The 16593-nt window shown below is 37.6% G+C and overlaps 1 protein-coding gene across 2 annotated transcripts in view; it reads left to right on the top strand.

The window, feature by feature from the left end:
- Positions 1-990: 990 nt before the first annotated feature.
- The window catches only part of LOC127433273 (ephrin type-A receptor 5), a 121121-nt gene continuing 105518 nt past the window's right edge, over positions 991-16593 (top strand). For both annotated transcript variants that reach the window (XM_051685005.1, XM_051685004.1), the window contains exons 1-2: positions 991-1116; positions 6202-6266. In XM_051685005.1, the coding sequence (XP_051540965.1) occupies positions 1029-1116; positions 6202-6266 (153 nt within the window). In that variant the 5' untranslated portion in view covers positions 991-1028. The remainder of the gene's footprint in view (positions 1117-6201; positions 6267-16593) is intronic.

The raw sequence follows: 16593 nt of genomic DNA, 5'->3' as shown, positions 1-16593 counted from the left end.
GGACCTTGTCTCGGCTCCTCAGCACAAAACCTGAATGAGTGGTTGCATATCAGCTCCTTTTATACCCGTATGTTCGGGGGAGTGGTATGCAAATACCACTCGCCAGTTCCCACTGGCCTTTTTTCAAAGACCAGAGGTGTTTCGGGCTCCCAAGAGTGACCCCTAGTGTCACTACATCGACACAACGTCTCGTTCCCTCCATCAGGGAACAGAGGTTACGAAAGTAACCAGGACGTTCTATGTATCCTTCAGCGTGAAGCATTTACATGTTTCTATTGATCATGGTATAAATATTGGGTTGTACTTGCTTATTTTGGTATTTTATGACCAAGATATTTTCTTGACAGGTTTGATGATTTTCACTCTACAAATTGTGCAGTGTCCTGCGCTTTGACATGCTAAAATCCATCTAAAACTGTTTTGTTAATTATGATGCATACAGCTTTTGACCTCATTAACTGAGAGACTTGGTACTTTTTTTTTTTTTTCAAACTGCAGCCACATTGTTAGTGTATTCCATTATTTTCATTAAGTTAATTTGACACATGGTTGTCTTTTCCATTCGAGTTAATAACTTTTCTACTAACTTAAATAGCTTAATGTTATTGATACAATATCTATCTATCTATCTATCTATCTATCTATCTATCTATGTATCTATCTGTCTTCAACACATAATATAGCTACACATAACTGTCCTTTTTGTCATTGTTCATACGACTTACACCTTCATTAGTCTACCTTCGTTTTATGTCATCTACAGTCACTGATGTCTATTGGAGAACTGTAATGGTTCACTCCTCCTCCTTTTCATGCTGTCGGCTGTGGTGTCTGACAGCTCCGTTAGTCTCAACTCGGAGCGTACTTCAGCACGCACTGCGCCGCTTCTCTCCGTTTAAATGCGTATTTATCTCCGCGTATCTATGAACAGCTGTCCCAATGTCCTCTATAACTCCCCTCGGATGGTTTCAGTACTGATGTGATTTCAGTGCATTCCTTCAACTGACACATTTCTGCAGCAGACGAGTATGCGTTCACGCTGGAGTTACATTCACGTCTGGGTTTACCTCTTTGGTCTCGGCGCATTCAGGACTTTCTGCATTCCCAGTAATGAAGGTAAGACATTGGGTCTGTGCTGGAAATGTTGTGTGTATTGCAGGGGATATGATGGTTGACCTGACATATATTGGAGTCGCACTCAAAAAAGCTTTTTGATTGAAGGTTCCTCAGTTCTTCAGATCAGCCTAAGCACCAACATATATGGTTCTCTAAAGAACTTGAGAATTAAAAGTTATTTGTGGAACTTAGATAGATAGATAGATAGATAGATAGATAGATGACTATTTTTATTGATCATGTGTGTGAAATTGAAGTGTATTACCAGCCAGACATTAACACTGGTCAGTAGGAAATGCGGAATGTCATAAATACAATATTACAATACTACAGGACATCATAAGGTATATATTACAAAGTAAGTAGGCACACAATTTTCAGGATATACACATTTTACACAATAAATGTACAATAACTCAATTGTGTATTCATATTACTAGAAATACCCAATAATTAACATTGATTGGGAGCTGCATGGATATGCTGTAAATGTCAAATTATATTTGGTCTGTGTTGAATACATGGGAAAACTTAATGCATCAAAACCAGACATCTTTTGTTCCCCAAAACGTGATTACAGTTCTTGCCAGGTCATTTTTTAATTGTTTTGTAAAGACTGCTTAATGAAGATCTTAACAAATTAAACTTAATATAATACATAGTTGATGTGTAGAGGACATACATGTTCTCTATACTGTGCCATATTAGTAGTACCAATTAAGCAGGAATGATTTCGCACGAGACTTATTTACGTTTCTTAACATCACGCAGTAGTGCTCATCAAACTTCCAGCCAAATGATCTCCAAATCCAAATCTCAGTTCACTCATGTACATTCACTGAAAGCTCTGATTTAGTTAATACATCATGCTTAGATTTCATTTTCACCTACTAAGAAGACTTTGAGAATTGTCCTCACCAATCAGATCATGACAGATGGTTCAGATATTAAAGCTAAGATAAGAACCAAAGTACAATAAGAACCAAAGTACAATAAGCTTGTCCACCAAGCTTTATAAGATAAAGTCTGATTTATATAACCGAATGACTATTTACACACAGGCTTAGATAATACCTGCCACACAGCAAGGCTATTTGCACCCCAGTAGTCTGTCAGAAACAAAGAAATTTACAACAAACTGCATTGTGAGAGTCGCTTCAGTGGCATGGGGCATAATGCCAGTGAGACTGTGCCTTTTTGACCTGGGTTTGATTCCACGTTTGTCACACTCTTTTTCCCATTCTGTTTCCTGTCTTCTCTCTTAATATTTTCTTTAATACTGTTTATAATAATACACAAAAATGAATAAAAAGCTAGTTTTAATACAGTAATGTTCTAGTAACCATTTAACATTTTTTTTTTTTTTTTTGTATTTGTTTTTTGGCAGAAACCTTAGATTGGATTCAATTAACAAGTTTAATTTGGTTATTACTATGATTTTACTACAAAATACCATGGTGATACTATGGTTACTGTAGTAAAACCATGGTTAAATTTTGTAAAAGAAGGCTAGGGTTAGGTTTAGGGGTAGGAGTTGGTGTTGTGTGTCTGTGGGACTCTAAATAAACACAATAAACATGCTGCAGTGATGCTCCTATACTGTTAGTATCTAGTTGGGGGTGCAAATAGTATCTGACACTAAATGCACTGGGTTGCAAAAAACATCTACCACTATTTGTACCAGGGTTAGGGTGCAAATAATTTTTGCCACTATTTGCATTGGTGTGTAAATAGCACCTACCTTTATTTGCACCAGGGTACAACTAGCATCTGCCTTAATATAGATAGTCAACTTTAACCTTTTGTGTCATATTCAGTTTGCACACCGAATAAAGATTATAGAAAAAAGAAAATAAAGATAATAGAAAAAAGGTTTATATGTTAAATGTAATTTTCAGATGAAAAGGAATCTCTATAAGAAGCGTTTTCTACAGTGCACAAAGAATGCCAAACTATGACATAGAATTCAGAGAACAAAGATATAGATGAGGCACTTATTCATAATGGTTTTAAATGCAGAAAATTCCAATATTTACTATCTGTTGCACTGGATAAAATTGACTCTTATTGTTACATTATGATTATTTTTTTCTTTCTTTTTTTTTTTTTTTTATTTATTTTTTTTTTTTTTGTGATTGCTCAAGTTTGCACGTGGAAGGGTGCATTTGCATTAAAGGCACAGAGACAAAGGAACTGTTAGTACAGCATGCATCAAAGTTCCCTAAATTTGCTTTGAGAACAGCATGCACTGACTACAAATTATTTTCCATATTTTTCTGCTCTATTTCCTAGGATCCTAGAATTATTTAAAACCCTTTCAAGCATTTTGACTATTTAACTAGTGTACAAAACAATTATTTTATTTACTGTTACCATGGGATATGTCAACATATTATCTGTAACTATAATTGATGTGTTCCAATTTATCACTTGGCTGAAGTGATCAGCCTATAAAATATGTAAATATTCTAATGAATGGTTGAAGTCAGCATATGGATAGTGCAATGACAAGTATGGGGATGAGCTGATTGATTGCACGCTGATGATGGCACAATAAAAATGAGCACAGTATGGGGGAGGGTGTCCGGGTGCCTACACAGACTGGCACAATGGCCCAGCAGACGCAGAAGGACAACGGCCACTCGAAAATCACAATAGCTGCAAGTCTGGCAGAATTTGAAAAAAAAAAAACTGTCGATTCCGGGAGAGATAAACTCTGTCCGAACTGTAATCTGTACTGTGCAATGTGCTAATAAAACACCTGAAATGAACAGTCACTATTCTTGCAATTACTGTTTAACCTTTAAAGCAAAGCAGAAACAAAGAAGAATACTTCATAAAAAGATCTTTGGATTTTGAGATATTTGAGATATTTATAGAATAAATATGGTTAGGGTTAGGGGATTGTAGACATTCATTATGTTAAAATGGACAAAAACTTCTAGCGTACTCGTACAACAAAGATTCATTTCTGAATTTCATTAAAACAGAAATATATCTGGATACTACACGCTGCACCTTGTTAAACCTTAGTATTTGCCTAAGGATGGACATAACCTCCCTTTTATCTAGTTCAAAACTGTACACTTCTTTTTACTAATTAGATTTATGTGATTCTCCCTAGGATAATTTTCTAGTTTTTCAATTTAAGTAGGACAATGTACATCAATGTCTGTCATTCAAATTAAACACACGTAGACCTCATTTAGAGACTTTTAAATGGGTCACCAATTAAATTTGGTTTTAAATGTAGTTTAAATATAGTTTGTTATTGAATGAAGCATGGTTCATTCACCAGACATTGCTATTTTATTGTATTTTTTTCTATAAAATTATCTGTTGTTTACAAATTAGTATGTGGCTAGTTGGCATGAAATATTTTTGGAAAGTTAAAAAGCTTTAATCCACCCAGTTTAAAAATTTGGGCTTACATAACATGTCAAATCAATATTTGTCACCCCACCCTGTCTATCTTATTCATTAGGGCGCGAAGAGCAAAACCAATCCTGAGTTTGAACTTTTAAATGTAGAGGTTTAGATGAACTCGTTGCCTGAAAATTTAGTGTAGCTATTTTGCATTGATGACATTTAACAGCATCGTGACATTTGTGATGGTTTCCTAGTCGTTATCTTGCTGTTTTGGAGCCAAAAAATTATATTGCCATTGTTAATCTTCTCACATATGCTAAATAGTCTCGCCAAACAACCTTTGATCAAAACACAATGTCAAATTAAAATTCAGCCCTGATCGGACTGTGAATGTAAAGGTCATCTAATTAGCTGTGGCAGTACTCAGTTCTAAAAGGTTCCAGCAGATAAAAAAGCACCTAGTATGCCCTGCACAGTGTATCAGATACTTGCATGTTAATCAAGAGAATGACAGTGTTATTTAATAGCGGTTATACATTGATTGTGCGCTTAAACACTTAAGCAAAGGGAAATGATTATGCAACAAATATTTGTCCACTTACTATAATATTTCTTGTAGGTTTTTTTTTTTTCTTCAAATGACATTTCCCAATGCTCAGTTGTATGTGTAGGTATTTTCACGTAAAGTGTGGTTCTTTTAGCACACATACATTCGATTATGTTTGGAAACACACTAGTACAAAATCAACATACTGACAAGCTTTTAAATGCTAATTTAGAGACGTACAGACGTTTAGAGATGTTTACGAATCCTTTGTTTAGGCTGACATAATATTGAATTCATGGAATTCCTAGATTTATTTTGTCATTTAAATCTTAGTTTGATTAAATATGTTTTTTAGTATATGTTATATATGTACAAAAATATTTACAAATATGTGTACATGTACACTTTACATACAGATACCCATGAAAACTAATAAGATGACCCTGAACAAAATGATATTGTGATAGGACAATTAATGTTATCTTTAAAGCAGTGTTGGGGAAACAACTTTGAAACTGTAGCTTCCCAAGATACAAGCTACTCATAATTATGAAAATGTAGTATAAAAGCTTTTTTTTTAAAAAAAAAAGTTGTTTACAACACTTATGCTACTTAAGGAGGCAATATCTTTTTAAATATATAACTATCACATGATACTGTATAATTTAATCTGAGGCATATTTTCTGGTGCAAAAACAATGAAGTTATTTTTTTTTTTTTTCTATGAAGGGGCAATCTTAAATTGTGAGACAGCATTAATCTTAAACAGATATATTTGCTTTAAGTACAATAATAATAAAATAAATAAAAAATGAATAGGCCTACACCCTAACTTATATAACAAAAACATGGAGATGAACAAGCAGCATTTAACTACATTTTGCGGAACAGGGACTTCTATGCAAGGCTTGAATCTGTGAATATTTTTTTATTTGTATTTTTTTACTGAACCATCCAAATCAACTGATTTGCTAGAATCAGTCAGACTTTCCAGACTTTTTGAAAGAAGCCGATCTACTGTAACGCTACTGAAACATGTAGTTATGTTAGTAGTGTAGACTCCACAACACTGACAGAAAGTCAAGCAATCTGCAGTATAAATGTTATACTTCTGTTACTTTAAGCAACTCCAGATCATTGACTTGCCCTTGTTTTGTTCTCTCTTGCAGTGAACTTGCTGGACTCTCGCTCCGTAATTGGTGACCTCGGGTGGGTCGCCTACCCAAAGAATGGGGTGAGTTGCACACATCTTCCTGTCTCTGAGCACTGCGAGTTAAGAGCTGGCTTAGGAGAACTTCTCAAGGTCACCAATTCCCTTGATGGAAGAAAAGACAGTATCAAAGTGAAAAATAATAGAACATGGAGAGAGCATTGCAGAGAGAGAGAGAGAGAGAGAGAGAGAGAGAGAGAGAGAGGTTAGAGACAACCAGAGAATGATGGAAAGCCCCTTTTGTTCTAAAAGAGGCATAAAGACACACTAAACCTGCTTTTCTAATTCTTTGCAATCCTCTGAACATAATTTATTTCTGTCGAGCCAGCTGATTGTTTAGAATTTAATGACAAAGGGCAAACTTTGTATGTGTAGCTCTTTCTATTTTGGCATATAACACATTGAGAATACCAAAGTGAAGAAAACTGAACCAAGATGAAATGATTTATCAACAGAAAAGGAACACAGGTGTTGAGTGCATTGGCTCATTTTTTGACAGGAATCAGCAGCTTCAAACTAGAATGAAACAGGAAAATAAATATCCATTGTCGCTTTAGGTCTGTCAGAATTGTGCTGTTAGCCCAGACAAGAAAAAAATGATATTTACACCTGAAAGAAACAAGGAGGATCCTCACATGGGGGCTGCCATTTTAGAATCACAATATCAGCAGAATACTACTCACTTAATCTCAGTACCCATCCTGTTATTTGACACTTACTTTTTGATTAAAGTAATCATGGCTGGCTGTGAATATTACATTTCTACAATGCATCTGAAAATGAAAACTATTGATTTTAAATGATGCTGCATCTAGGCCGCTATGTGTCAGTGTAAGTCCAAGATGACACAAAGACAAAAGTTACTGAGTGCACCTTTAACTAAATATTTAGCTTCAAATATTTAATAGGTGTAAGTGAATCAGTGAATCATTTATGTAAATTAGTTTAGAATCAACGAAAGAATCAACCCACTAAATCAACCCACTCGGAGTTCCCAATGCTAAATAAAAGGGACTCCTTTATTTTAACCAGTTCATTTACATTACCTGTTTGAAAGAACAATTCACTTAAATGAACTGATTTTCCCAGTGGTTGGTTCAAGGGAGTGCATTTTACAGTGATTAGTGATTTACTCCCTTGGCTCTATTGCTGTGTTCGCATTGCAATGTTACAAATATAGCTCTTGTCCTTTATGGAGCTTGACAGTATAACCACCAGCCACTTTTGTTGTGTGGAAAAGATCAATTTCAGACATTGTGAAATATCTGCTATTGTGTTGTACGTATACTGTGAAAATAAATTGAGGGTTTGAATGACATAATGGTGAGTAAATGGTGATATTCTGTGGTGGAACTAACCCTTTAAAGTCAACATAAAACAACATTTGAATCTTATTTTACTTTTGTAATGTCACATATTTCAGAGTGAAACAGGATATTTAATGAGAAAAAACTGTAGGACAGGACTTGATTTTATCCATCATGAATCGATTGGATCAGGAAAAGTGGGGTTACATTGCAGAATGAAGTCAATTGGTGGGATGTGAGGGTTGAAAATGTAAAAGGGCTTGGAGCTTTTGATTTTATGTTGGCTAAAACTGCGATGCAAATCAACTTTAAGTCATCCATATGTGTATATTAGTAATAAATCTGGCTGGTACTTTGTTTACCACACACTCCTGATATTACTAGTTGTAGTTTCTTTGCTAAGTTGTCCCTTTAACTTCAAAACTTTGATTAGAATTACATTATAGATTTACAACTGTTCAGACATTGTAATTTTTTCATTCTCGATAGGAGCTTGCTCTAACAGTACCCGTCGTAGCTGGTGTGTAGAGGCCTTTGTTATTATCTAATGCAGTGTTGACAGTGTGCTGTCATAGCTTAATTCAGTTTCCTGTTGTGGTGGTGAAAAAGAGCACTTGCATTGTGCTTACCTGCACCTGCCTTCCAATACAACAATACAGCATGACTATAGAGCCGAAAGTCTCCTGGCACGCTCGATAACACCTGTTATGGGATACGATTATTCTGCCTTTTAGATGGAAATACAAACATCCTTGCATGATATCCTGAATATGGCATGAAATCTGGGGAGCAATAAATCAATGTCAAATACAGCAGAGGGCTATTTACATTCCTCTCAATGGCTATTGAGATAAAGTGATTTTTGCTCTATTATTAGATGTTAAAATTACTTCAGGGTGACACATGTAGGCGAGATTGTAGGCGCATTTAGCACATGTTTGTGTCCAGACTCAATAATGGCATGTCAACGTCATTGATGCATCCATATCATGTTTAGACATTTTTCACATTACCATCCCATACAAAAGCATACCATGGTTCCATGGTGCAGTGATGGTAATACCATGGTACTGTATGATTACCATATTCATCTAACACTGTATTTTTTGTACATGGTAGGTAAAAATAACCAAAAAACATGGTGGCACTATTGTACTTTTCTGTTAATGATTGTAGAAGTAAAGTGGCAGGGGTGCATGCATGCAAGCATTGAAACTACATCAAATCATACTTAGTGGTTACTCCATTGGGATCTATACACATTGCAGTTAGGCACAATAAGGAACACCGTTATATAATAAAACAGTTCAGCTATGGGGTTTTGGGGGGACAAATTTGGGCATGGACTAGAGTCAGGGGTAGGGGTTGGGCAATTTCCAGGAGATGTTGGATCTATTGTGGGTGTTAAAGAAAAGGAGCTGATTTTGGGGAGGCTCGGCATGTTTGTTACTCACAATCATATTAATTCAACAGAGCATCTGGAATGGGAGATGGATTTAGCAACAGCAGTTTCAAGAGTATCAGTAAAGCCTCTCACATACACTGTAAATGTGAAATTTCATGGATTAACCCTCTTCAGTATAGTTAGGCAACATTTGCCAACCGTTGTTGGTTTTTAACATATTAACAGAAAAGGAAACCAGCCAGGATTAGTCTGCATTTTTACATAATTACTGAATGGCTATGTTTAAAAAAAAAAAGAGCTCAGACATTAGCTCTGTTCCAAAATCTGGTGAGTTGCCTTGCTGTCAACTGTCAACATAGGCAGCTATCTTCTAAAGCAGCATACTAACCGTAACACAACCTCATAAGTGATTAATTTGGGATGCTCTACATAGGCAAAAACTCTACACGCTGCACAAACAGCACTCTTTATGTGATGCGCACATGGCCCAGATAGCAAACTGACATAGAATCAATGTAGAATCTATGTATCTCGCAGCACAGATACGACGTTGATCCCCAACGTTGATTCCACATCTTTTTGCTCATCGAAGTCACGTTGAATCTACGTCATTCACGGCATTGAAAACTAACATAAAATCGATCTAATTGGTTTGCTTACCTGATGTTGAAACAATGTTGATTTCAGTTGTGTGGAACAATGTTATACAATCAGTGTATTCTCTACTTTTGTTTTTAAAATCACAAATACTTAAAAATGAATATATTTACTCTTCATTAAACACAGCACTTTCACAATCCTTTTATTTATACAAAATATATACAAATACATAATTCTTTGGCGTTTATCCAACTTATCAGAACATTTTCTACAGTATATAAATCTTAATATTTTACCTTAGAAATTTTTATTCATTGGAACACAAAAGTAGGTATAAGGCAGAACATTAAGGACTGACATTCTCAGCCACCATTTTCTTTCATTGCATCTTTCTTTTCTATAGAAGTGAGTGGTTGACTGAAATTAAATTTTGCAATATCTTCTTTTGTGTTTCACAAAAGAATAACACAGGTTTGGAACATACAGAGCCTGTAAGAGGACAGAGAGGGAGGATTCCATAAAAATAGTAAAATATCTCAGCTCAGTAGATCCTTATAATGCAAGTGAATGGTGATTAGACTTTTGAAGTTCCAAAAATCACAGACAGTCAGCATAAACTTCATCCATATGAATCCAGTGGTTAAATTAATGTCTTCTAAAGTGACACAATTGCTTTTGATGCGAAAAAGATCAATATTTAAATATTTTTTAACTCCAAATCATCGCTTCCGGTCAGCAGCAGTATATGAATGTGATGTAATCACGTTGGCATGTTCACGCAAGAACTGACGCATGTGCGACACGTGGAAGAGCAGCGCTGTTTACAGCAGAGTAGGAGGAATGCTGTACAGAAGCTTCATTGATTTTGGTTTAGATCTGTATTTATCTGTTTCTTTACTCACAGTGGTGCATTTGTGTGCTTATCCTGGATGTCTCGACTGAGAGAAAAATGTGAGATTATGCCTGTAACATGCCAGCACGAATTCGTCACACTAGACACCGCATAATACATCAATATACATCATGATGGCGCCGCGGATGGCTGCCTCGGTGTGGAGCACTCCTATTCTTTTGTTGTTTTTGTTTGTTTGTCCTGTGTTTAGTAATCTTTTTCCAGTCAGTTTTACCAGAAACGAACTGCTGGACATTCGACAGCATATACCAGACAATCTTTTCCCGGTTTTTGAATATTCAGACGTTTTGCTGGACATTTTAGTTGGAAGCGCAACTCTGCTGTTCAAGAGACGCAGGCGAGGGAGACGAGCCAGTGCGCTGGTCAAACTCCATCGGCGCGGATTTCGAACAGCGCTGCCAAGTATTCATCTAGCGAATCTCCGCTCTCTTCTTAACAAAACGGACGAACTACATCTCCTCACCTGCACAAACAAGGACTTTTCAACCTCTGCTGCCTTGTGCTTCACAGAAACCTGGCTGAGTGAAGCCATTCCGGACAGCGCATTACATCTGCCAGGCTTTCAGCTGTTCAGAGCGGAGTTAACGGGGAAAACGAGAGGCGGTGGAACATGCTTTTACATCAATGAAAGTACAGATGTAACAACGTTAAAGAGGATGTGCTGTCCTAATTAGCCTTTCTACTCACCACGGGAGTTTTCCTTGTTTATTCTGGCGAGTGTGAATATCGCGCCAAACGCGTGTTTGAATGCCACGCTGCAACAGCTGGCTGATCAAATCACAGACAAAGAACAACAATACCCGGACTCAGTTATTATTATTCTTGGGGATTTTAACAAAGCAAATCTCACACGTGAACGGCCCAGATACAAACAGCACATTACATGCCCCATCAGAGACAGGAATATACTGGATCACTGCTATACAACAATAAAGGATGCATATCGCTCTGTCCCTAGAGCAGCTTTGGGACTCTCTGATCACTGTATGGTTCATCTTCTTCCAACCTACAGGCAGAAATTAAAATCAAGCAAGCCAGTAGTAAGGACTGTAAAGAGATGGACCAATGAAGCAGAGCAGGAACTACAAGCCTGCTTTGACTGCACTGATTGGAGTGTTATCTGGACGAGCTCACAGATACTGTTACATCATATATCAGTTTCTGTGAGGATATGTGCATTCCTACTAGGACTTATTTAAAGTTCAACAATGACAAACCATGGTTTACAGTAGAGCTCAAGCAGCTTCGTCAGGCCAAAGAGGATGCTTACAGGGGTGGGGATAAAGTCTTGTACAATCAGGCCAGGAACACACTGAACAAGGAAATCAGAGTGGCTAAAAGAAGATACTCTGAGAAGCTGGAAAACAAGTTTTCAGCTAACGACCCTGCATCAGTGTAGAGTGGCATGAAACAACTCACAAATTACAGGACTTCTACCCCCAACCCTGTGGTGGACCAACTACTGGCTGACAACTTGAATGTGTTCTAATGCAGATTTGAAGGGCCCAATCTCACACCCCACACCCACTCTGACCTTCACTTCACACAAACACCAACACCTCCTGCACCCCCCCTCCTCACCCCTCCTGCTACTCAACCTGCACTTAAGATCTGTGAAGATGATGTGAGCCGCGTCTTTCGGAAACAAAAGACGAGGAAAGCTTCAGGCCCAGATGGCGTCTCACCAGCGTGTCTTCGATCCTGTGCTTACCAGCTGGCCCCCATCTTCACACAGTGTGCATTCCCATGCTGCTTCAAACGCTCAATCATTATTCCATCATGAAACCAAAAATCACAGAACTTAATGACTACAGATCCGTCGTCCTGACGTCTGTGGTCATGACATCATTTGAGAGACTGGTGATGGCCCACCTGAAGAACATCACTGGACCCTTTCTAGATCCCCTTCAATTTGCTTATCAAGCAAACAGGTCTATGGATGATGCAGTCAACATGGGATTGCATAATATCCTGCAACATCTGGACAGACCAGGGACATATGCAAGGATCCTTTTTGTGGACTTCAGTTCGGCTTTCATCACCATCATCCCAGCTATACTCCATAATAAATTACACCAACTCTCTGTTCCCAGGTCTATCTGTTCTGACAGACAGGCAGCAGCTTGTGAGACAGGGGGAACTCACTTCTAGCACCTGTACAATCAGCATTGGTGCCCCCTAGGGATGTATGCTCTCCCCACTACTCTTCTCCCTCTACACCAATGACTGCATCACCAAGGACACCTCTGTCAAGCTCTTGAAGTTTGCAGACGACACCACTGTCATCGGCCACATTCGAGATGACGATGAGTCTGCATACAGAAGGGAGGTTGAACAGCTGGCTGTCTGGTGCAGTCAAAACAACCTTGAGCTGAACTCGCTCAAAACGGTGGAGATTATTGTGGACTTTCAGGTTCCTGTGCACCTAACCCTGCCCATTACCTTTTTGAACTGTTGCCTTCTGGCCGACGCTTCAGAGCTCTGAGCACCAGAACCGTCAGGTACAGGAACAATTTTTTCCCTCCGGCTATCCATCTCATGAACAGTTAAATTGCCCCATTGAGCAATAACTATGTGCAATACACAGTTTAGTCTTTTTAATATTTATCCAACACATCCAACCTCTTCTGCCATTTCATTCCTCTGAAAAAAAAAAACAAAAAAAAAAAAACATTTGAACTGTACATAACAGATAACAGATTGCATTAGATGTGCACTACCTATGTGTATGTGTGTCTGTACGTATGTATATAATTATTTTTTATTTTTTATTATTATCTATGTCTTGCTACTGTTTTTGTATTGTTTTTGTATTGTTGTACACTGGAAGCTCCTGTCACCCAGACAAATTCCTTGTGTGTAAGCATACTTTGCAATAAAGCTGATTCTGATTCTGATAACTCAGTGCTCTCATGAATGCGTGTACTGCTGCTGACCGGAAGTGATGCTTTATAGTTAAAAAATACTTAAATATAGACCTTTTCACACCAAAAGTGAGTTTTACGGACGATGTTTATGTCTGTGATTTTTGGAGCTTTAAAAAACTGCATGTATTAAACAATTGCAAATACACAAAATGAAATAGGGGAGACTAGGACTAGATGTCACACAGGGAAGTTTTCATAGGGGCTACAGTATATCTCAGCAACTAAGGTTTTGAGTAAAAAGTTCAGTTACACAAAAGTGTACCTTATTCTTTGGAATTATGGTTGAAATGTTCAATGGAAAATGGCTCGCGAAAACTTGAAACTCGATGCAGTTTCACACACAGGCCAGAAAATTCTCGTGCATTAATGTCACTTGATGGATGATCAAATACTTGTGATATACACGGAGCATGCACATTGACCATACTTAAGAAAAACGTACTTACATACATAGTCTGTGGAGGTAAAAAGTGACCAGCCACCCCTTCTCGTGCATACGTGAAAACAGGATCAGCACACATATACTTAAATAAGAACATTCCTGTGCATACGTGAAACTCGATTGATGCACACATATTTCTAAAATACTCACGCATTCATGCAACTCAATGGATGCACATACTGTATGCTACCTGTTAAATACTCATGCTTACGTGCCAAAGCGGTGCATGCACAAAGACTACACTTAACACAAACTCAAACTTACTTGCAGAATCGATGGATGATGTACAGATGTTCGCGCATATGTGAAAAGTTGATGCACATTCTTAAACGTGCAAACACAATGCACGGAAACTCATGCAACGCTCAAGCAAAAACTCGTTGCACTTATGTAATACGTACACATGCAAACTCGATATTCACGCTTATGAAACACTCTTGTTCAAAAGACAAATTCAAATATTTCATATAATTTATTTAAAGACAGCATACCTGAAAAAGAATCTGCCACTCTCACCGAGATTCTCAAAATGGCGTTCTCGATCGTTCTTATATATCATGTGGTTTGTGGTAAACTACTTTAAAATTTAAGTAAGGTTTGCTTAATTTTAACTGACAGTTGACACATCTCATAATTAATCGTTCATTGTTTGCATCACTCTGAGTTCATGATATTACTTAAATTTAATGTATTTTAATTCAAACTAAAAATGTTGGAAATATGCAATTGTTGGAGAAATAGCTATTTTTCTTAATACGTTGTTGTTGTTGTTTTTGAGCCAGTAAATAATATTTTTCAGTGTAGGAGTACACTTGCATATAGATGGCCTCAAAGCAAACAGACATGGACTAAATGCCACAGAAGTCAATTTATGATGTCATGCTATCTTTCTGTTTAGCTAAGTTTTGGAACAGAGCTTTATATTCTTATATGCATGGTTCATGTGTTGGTTATGTAATTGGGTCAGACTCTGATTTTCAAATACTCAAAGGCTTTCTACAACCAGCAGTCTGCACCGGCAGGTACATCACAAAACACCAGCGATTATCTTCTTTTTTTTTTTTTTTCTCCGAGTTTGTTTGTTTTCAACCATGGCTTCATGTTGCTTTAACCGTTGTCAGAGCAGCCCAGCTTTGCCAAGTCAACGAAGCGATTTACAGGAGCTCAGCTAAATCCAGGCTTTGTGCAGGCCTAGGGCACCTCTGGCTCACACCACTGTTCTTGATTTCCTCACTCTTACCGAAGGGGAAACATTTATTTATGTTATGCTTAAGAGAGGTACCTCTCCGTTCACCCTGAAAAGTCACATTCACACGTCCCACCACACTGTCATACAAAGACATTTTGCCAAAATCATAGCGGGGTGTTGGTTTCAACTGTACTTGTAAGTCATATTAAGTTTCACCCCCTGTGGACCCTGGGTTGCATTATATGGGGTAATGGTAAAGGGTCAGGGTTTGGCTGCTTAGCATGCTCCAGTCAGCCCCTCCCATAGCATAGAAAAAATCACAAGTGAGATCTCTCCAAGAGAGATCAGTGTGATCTTTGAAGCAAATAAAGACTTGCTCTTGCTTCTCAGATATTCCTCTGGGGGAAAAGACTCACTCGCATGTGTCTCCACTAGAGATTGAGTAGAGAGCTCAACAATGTCTCAAACTGCTATATGCTCAGATTTGCCAAGACACCAAAGTCTGCAATCAGAAGTCAGATTTCAATATGAAAATGATGCTGTAATGTCCATAATGTTTTAAAGTCTTAATTTAGTATTTATTTGCATAATATACACTCACTGAGCACTTTATTTGGAACACTATGGTCCTAATAAATTGCCCGGCGTGGTCTTCTGCTGTTGTAGCCCGTCCATCTCAAGGTTCAACCTGTTTTTCATTCTGAGATGCTATTCTGCTTATTACAACTGTAGAGTGGTTATCTGAGTTACAGTAGCCTATTTGTTAGCTTGAACCAGTCTGGCACTAATGGTCTCTACAATCATCTTAAGCTTGCAATGCTTTTGGGAAACACTGCTCTGGGCATTCTCCATTGACCTCTCTCATCAACAAGGCGTTTACGTCCACAGAATTGCCACTCACTGGATGTTTTTTTTTTTTTTTTTTGGCACTATTCTTAGTAAACTCTAGAGACTGTTGTGTGAGAAAATACCAGGAGATCAGCAGTTACAGAAATACTCAAACCAGCATGTCTGGCACCAACAATCATGCCATGGTCGAAATCACTGAACACATTTTTCCCCCCTATTCTGATGGTTGATGTAAAAATTAACTGAAGATCCTGACCCGTATCTGTATGATTTTATGCACTGCTGCCACACGATTGGCTGATTAGATAATCCCATGAACAAGTAGGTGTACAGGTGTACCTAATAAAGTGCTCGGTGAGTGTATATTAGAAAGACACTTGACAAAACTCCAAATAAAACTAGTTGGTAAATCAAGAACAAGCTCCAAAAGCATTGAAGATACACCTACAATTGATTGTCTTTCTGGAATAACAAAGAGCACAGAATAATAGGACAGATGTTGAGATAACTAAATGCAGAGCTGTCAGAATCAGAACTAGCAACGCTGGATTCATGAATGAATCACTCTTTTGAGATGGTTCTTTTCAATTAATTGGTCTAGCGTGCTACAAAATGACCTGAATTGGCTTGCGATTCAATCCACATCATTTGGACAGTAAACGCGTGGACTGAAACGTTTGAAGTAAAATAGTAACAGGATGCTTTAGAAGACATTGAAA

This window comes from Myxocyprinus asiaticus, chromosome 43, assembly GCF_019703515.2.
Source record: "Myxocyprinus asiaticus isolate MX2 ecotype Aquarium Trade chromosome 43, UBuf_Myxa_2, whole genome shotgun sequence".
In the NCBI taxonomy this organism is placed as follows: domain Eukaryota; kingdom Metazoa; phylum Chordata; class Actinopteri; order Cypriniformes; family Catostomidae; genus Myxocyprinus; species Myxocyprinus asiaticus.
Note: the sequence above shows the minus strand (reverse complement) of the source record. Positions and strands in the feature narration are given on the sequence as shown.